Below are 6,024 nucleotides of genomic sequence, written 5' to 3' on the forward strand. Positions count from 1 at the left end.
GTTGGACTGGTCAACAGGGGTGGGCCCCCCTTGTCATTCACTGTTTTTCTAACCTAACAGATTAGTTGTACTAATTAGGTTATTAGACTATTGAGGTTTAATTAGTTTAATTTAATCAAGTTAATTAATTATTTTATTTTACTTACTTATTTTGTTTTTAATTCTTTTTGTTGTCTTTTTATTTAAAAAAACATAGGAGCGGGCCCACGTGTCTGTGGCCAGGGGCCATAGCGGGTGCTGGTCAGCGGTTCCCGGAGCAGGCACCGGGTCGCCTGGACCCGAGCACGCGCGGGCGGGCCGGTAGCCACAGTGCACGGCCAGCCGACCGGAGCGACGAACGAGAGGGCGACGGCTATGCGGGCAAGCGACGCGGGCGCGTGGACGCAGCGAAGCAGAAGCGGCCAGAGGCAGCAGGCGGGCAAGGCCGCGGCGGGGAGTGGGCGGAGCGGGCGGCGTGCAGAGCAGGGCAGCGGCTGGTCGAGACGAGTCCACGCGCGGGGTGCGTGAGCGCTGGACAGTGCGGGCTCGGGCCCGGCCAATGGCAGGCCAAGGCGCGCGCGACAGAGCGAGCAGGCGCGGGGCGTGGCCGGCGGTGCGCGTGCGAGGCAGTGGGCACGACGCGCGGTGAGAAGGAGCTCACGACGAGCGCGGGTGCGGCTAGAACCAGAAGGGCGCGTGGGCGCGTCACGCGTGCGATGCGGCAACGCAGGGAGGGCGAGGACGGCGCGGTGACGTTCTGTACAGGGAGAGGAAGAGGCGAGGCGGAGGCCGAGGGCCTCACCGGCGTTGCAGGGGTACGGGGCGGCGAGGCTCGGTGAAGCTACGCGGGGAGGAGATGATGACGGGGCGGCGGGGTCGAGCAGTCCGGCATGACGAGGTGGAGACCATTGGGGAGGAGGACGGGGATGGCGACGAGGTGGCGGTGACGACGGACGGCGGCGTCAGATCGACGACGAGGCGAGGCCGCGGCTTCAGGCGGGCGTTGCGCGAGGGACAGGATGGGCGAGGAGGAGTCCGGGAGGGGCGGAGCTGGCGCTGGCTGGCGGCGGCCTTAGCAGTGCGACGACTTGCATCGGGCGCGGGCGTGCGGGAGGAGGGGATCGAACAGGGGCGCCCCTCCCCCGTTCGTCAGCGTGTGCGTGTATCGTGGGTGGCAGCGCGCAGGGGGGAATGAGGGAGAGATGGGGATCAGGACAGGAGGAGCTAGGGCTAGTAGCGCGCGCGGGGGGGGGGGGGGGGTTGGGTTGGGCCGACCGGTTGGCTAGTTGGGCTGGCCGGCTAGGCCGTTTGGCCCAGTTGGCGGGGGGGGGGGGGTTATGTGGTTTTGTTTTGCCCTTTTCCTTTTATTTATTTTTTGTTTTTATTTTACTTTAGTTTTACAAACTATAAACCTAGCCCCTAAATTAGTGCTAATACTAATAACACTGCCACAATTAATTTGGCACCCTAAACAATTATATTATATTTGTTTAGTATTTAAAGGCATTTAAATATTAGTCTTACTGTTGTTTTAATTAATTTAGTGCAGTTAACTATTTTATAAAAAGATATTTTCTCCACCATAATTACCTATGCAATATCTGGTTCACTCTGAACATTTTAGTTTTACTATTTAAAAAGTTTTATTATTTGCTTGATTTTGAATTTGAATTTGAATCGGTTTCGAACTGACGCGAGATTATCAACAGTAACCGAAGTGACGTGGCATCATTAGCAGAGGGTTGTGGTAGCTTAATTACCCGGGCGTCACAATATTGATCAATAAAGAGCGGCAATTTTCTAAAAAAGGAAACCGATCTCGCAATTGTATGGAGCCTAGCCTATAAATTATTCAAGGATGGTGCCGTCATAGGTTTGCTATTCCAGCGAAGAAGTGGGTGTGTTCAAAAAAGAAAGCGAAGAAGTGCGTGCTGTAATAAAAGAGAATCAGAAAAACAAAAAACAAGTGGGTGTCCACCGCTGGATCATTCATGGGCGGCCCGTGCCCCGTCAAACGTCCGTCGGCCGCTGCACCTGCACTCGGGCAGATATTTTCCCAAGGGCAGCACCGTCTTTTCCCCATGACCGGACCGCGGCGCACATTTACGAATTTCAAATTTTGAATCCCGTCGGCGAGACCGGGGCCAACGTTCCCTTGCCGTCCCGCAGCATCCATCCTCCTCCCTGACCCCCACCACGCTCCACACCACCGATCCCCCACACCCGACCCCCAGAGTGACACGCGGGCCACCCCCACGCACCCGACACCGCGGCCCCACATGTCCGCGTGCCGTGGCCGCGCCCCACCCTCGCGCGCGCACCAACCAGAGGCCGGCCAGGCTGGCGGCGTGGGCCACCGCCGCGGCCCGCCCGCCTAACGCCAGCGGAACGGCCGTTAGGTTAACCGGGGGCCGCCTATAAAGGGGGCGAGGGGGCCGAGCGGAGGAGCCACTACACATCCGGCGTCTTCACAAACGCCGGCTCGCTCCCCATCCTTTTCCGTGCTCCGCCTCCCCGCCCCGCGCCCTCCGCCGCCAGATCCCGTCGAGCCCCCCGCGCCCCCGCGTCGAAGATGAGGGAGTGCATCTCGATCCACATCGGGCAGGCCGGCATCCAGGTCGGCAACGCGTGCTGGGAACTTTACTGCCTCGAGCACGGCATCCAGGTTCGTCATACCCCATCTCATCCCATCTCTCGCCCCTCCTCATGTCGAATTCGTATGCGGTTGCTCCTATGCGTTGATTGGGTGGTGATGGTTTCCTGTGGCGTGGCGGGGCCTGTGGATCTGGGTTGCGATTCGGGTTGTGCTGCGAAATGTTTTGCGGTTCAGTTGTCAGATCTTCTCTGGTTTGGAATATTTAGGCTGTAATTGATGCGCGATTTGAACTGTGATGGGATTACTGGATTACCTTCCCGTGTAATTAGTTGTTTTCACGCGAGAATGTGGCAATTAGTGTTCGATCTGTGCGACCCTTCTGAATTCGCCAGGAACATGAACTGTTCGTAGTTCCTAATTTAAGCCCGCGATCTGTGATGTTTAGTCATTTCGTTTTTTAGTTTAGATCTGATAAGCAATTGGAGTCCTAGGATCGTGCTTTTTCAGGAGACATGAATACACCTCTGTACTAGTTTAGTTGCCACTTTTGTGTGAAATCTCAGATCTAGTTAGGCCATCATCATGCTTTACATGGTCAGTTTTGATGTGTTGTGATATTATGATCTGCATCCAACTAAACACCTTGCTGTTCCCTGCTGCAGCCTGACGGCCAGACGAACGGTGACAAGACCATCGGAGGTGGTGATGACGCCTTCAACACCTTCTTCAGCGAGACCGGAGCCGGCAAGTACGTGCCCCGTGCGGTCTTCGTTGATCTCGAGCCCACCGTGATTGACGAGGTCCGCACCAGCGCCTACCGCCAGCTCTTCCACCCCGAGCAGCTCATCAGCGGCAAGGAGGACGCAGCCAACAACTTCGCCCGTGGTCACTACACAAGTAATTAATTCCCCCAAACCCGTCACTGCTGCTTCATTACAATCAGCACTGATCTCTCAACCATGTTTGATTGCTCATGTTCGATTTGCTCTTGTCCCCTGCAGTCGGCAAGGAGATTGTGGATCTCTGCCTCGACCGCATCCGCAAGCTGGCCGACAACTGCACTGGACTGCAGGGCTTCCTGGTCTTCAACGCCGTCGGCGGTGGAACCGGGTCTGGGCTTGGGTCGCTCCTCCTCGAGCGCCTGTCCGTGGACTATGGAAAGAAGTCCAAGCTCGGGTTCACCGTGTACCCATCTCCTCAGGTGTCGACCTCTGTGGTCGAGCCCTACAACAGTGTGCTGTCCACCCACTCCCTGCTGGAGCACACCGATGTCTCCATCCTGCTCGACAACGAGGCCATCTACGACATCTGCAGGCGCTCCCTGGACATCGAGAGGCCCACCTACACCAACCTGAACCGCCTCGTCTCTCAGGTACTGACAACACCCGACATGCCCTGCATCTGGATTGAACTGTTTTGCAACCTGTGATGTGAAGCTGAGACTTTGGAACTTGTGCTGTTTGTCTTTGTGTAGGTGATCTCATCGCTGACCACCTCCCTGAGGTTCGACGGTGCCCTGAACGTGGACGTGACCGAGTTCCAGACCAACCTGGTCCCGTACCCTCGGATCCACTTCATGCTCTCGTCCTACGCGCCGGTCATCTCGGCGGAGAAGGCGTACCACGAGCAGCTGTCGGTGTCGGAGATCACCAACAGCGCGTTCGAGCCGTCGTCCATGATGGCCAAGTGCGACCCGCGCCACGGCAAGTACATGGCGTGCTGCCTCATGTACCGGGGCGACGTGGTGCCCAAGGACGTGAACGCGGCGGTGGCCACCATCAAGACCAAGCGCACCATCCAGTTCGTGGACTGGTGCCCCACGGGGTTCAAGTGCGGCATCAACTACCAGCCGCCCACCGTGGTGCCCGGCGGCGACCTGGCCAAGGTGCAGAGGGCCGTCTGCATGATCTCCAACTCCACCAGCGTCGTCGAGGTCTTCTCCCGCATCGACCACAAGTTCGACCTCATGTACGCCAAGCGCGCCTTCGTGCACTGGTACGTGGGCGAGGGCATGGAGGAGGGCGAGTTCTCCGAGGCCCGTGAGGACTTGGCCGCCCTGGAGAAGGACTACGAGGAGGTCGGCGCAGAGGGCGGCGACGACGATGATGGCGAGGAGGACGACGACTACTGATCTGCTCGTCCGCTCGACGGAGGATCCGTCTCCTCTGCCGCCTATCTTTAACTACATGTTGCTGTGCTGTCCTGTTTTGGAGACTTGTGTCTGGGTGTTGGGTTGTTAAGCCATCGGTGCTTTCTATGTCGCTGTTGAACTGCATCATTAGTACTTCGTGGAACAAGTGTCTCGCTTAATTGATGTTCTGTCCTGCTTCATTCCAGTGTTTCTAGCCAACCTGTCTTGCTCCGTTCCTGTGGTCATTTTTAGGAACATTGGCGACCTGTCTCGATCTATATGCGCAACTTATCTGATTGCGGAGAAATCACTTGCCGGATTGAGCCAATCTTTAAAGCCCGAAAGCCGACCTGTCTCGAGCAACTGAATTTGCTTCGCCAGAAAGCCGGCCTGCTGAAGCCAGTCCATATGAAACTCTGTTGACGGCGGGAAAAAGTGAAGTTTTTGTCCATTTTCGATACTTACTGGCCGGCTACGAGGCTTCATCCAGCGGTTCTGCTTCATTTTGTCCCATGCGCATGGTGAGATCAATAGGTGTGCACAAAACGGCTGAGTAGGATCAATAGGATCGTGCACCAAACCGGCGCTGTTCCCTAAAGACTTGATGAGTAGGGATGGGTTTGTTCACAGTTCGCAGGACGTGCGGAACCAATTCGGAGGAGATGAAGAGGAGTATGCAGATTACCATGGGCCTGAACCTGATTTGGAGGATCAATTTGCAGGGATGAAGCTCCATGGAAGGGAGGAGGAAGAGCTAGATTTCTCAGCGGAAGTTGATGATCTGATTAAGGATGTACGTTGGCTTGCCCTGTTTCGTGTCCATACTACGAAACCCTTTAGCCACGCTGCGCTCTTGTCACAGATGCGTAATGCATGGTCGGCGGCTCAAGGGGTGACGTTCAACATCAAGGGACCCAATTTGTTTCTGGTGCAATGCCATTGTCTAGGTGATTGGAGGAGGATTGTGGATGGAGGGCCATGGCTGTTTAGGAGGGCACCGGTGGTGATCCAGGAGTATGATGGTTTTTCAAATGTCAAAGGTTATAGACTCAATAAAATTCCGGTATGGGCAAGGGTGAAGGGGCTGCCGGATGGTCTCACGAGAAGGAAAGAGTTAGCGGAGAAAGTTGCAGCTAAAGTAGGTGACCCACCTTTCACCGTGATAATGAATGAGGGGAGAATCAACCCAGCTAGTACCCTCCGGGTGAGGGTTTATGTGGATGTCAATAGTCCGCTTGTCCGTTTTGTTCCAATAACCTTGAAGGAGTATAAAAGATACATTGTTTATTATGAGAAGCTACCGGACTTTTGCTTTGCG

General features: G+C 55.8%; 1 protein-coding gene across 1 annotated transcript; it reads left to right on the forward strand.

Moving 5' to 3' along the window:
• The first annotated feature begins 2,363 nt into the window (after positions 1-2,363).
• LOC109750814 (tubulin alpha-1 chain) lies at positions 2,364-4,906 on the forward strand. Its single transcript, XM_020309759.4, has 4 exons — positions 2,364-2,644; positions 3,238-3,472; positions 3,577-3,947; positions 4,050-4,906. The coding sequence occupies exons 1-4, from the start codon at positions 2,552-2,554 to the stop codon at positions 4,704-4,706; spliced, it is 1,356 nt and encodes a 451-aa protein (XP_020165348.1). The 5' UTR covers positions 2,364-2,551; the 3' UTR covers positions 4,707-4,906.
• Positions 4,907-6,024: the final 1,118 nt, after the last annotated feature.

This window comes from Aegilops tauschii, chromosome 5 (genome assembly GCF_002575655.3).
Source record: "Aegilops tauschii subsp. strangulata cultivar AL8/78 chromosome 5, Aet v6.0, whole genome shotgun sequence".
Classification (NCBI taxonomy): Eukaryota; Viridiplantae; Streptophyta; class Magnoliopsida; order Poales; family Poaceae; genus Aegilops; species Aegilops tauschii.

What these genes read in the sequence shown, in the direction of transcription:
- LOC109750814 (XM_020309759.4), top strand. Translation starts at nt 2,552, where the DNA reads ATGAGGGAGTGCATCTCGATCCACATCGGGCAGGCCGGCATCCAGGTC. An exon ending in GCCTCGAGCACGGCATCCAG is followed by an intron (nt 2,645 to 3,237) that starts GTTCGTCATACC and finishes TCCCTGCTGCAG; the next exon opens with CCTGACGGCCAGACGAACGG. An exon ending in TGAACCGCCTCGTCTCTCAG is followed by an intron (nt 3,948 to 4,049) that starts GTACTGACAACA and finishes GTCTTTGTGTAG; the next exon opens with GTGATCTCATCGCTGACCAC.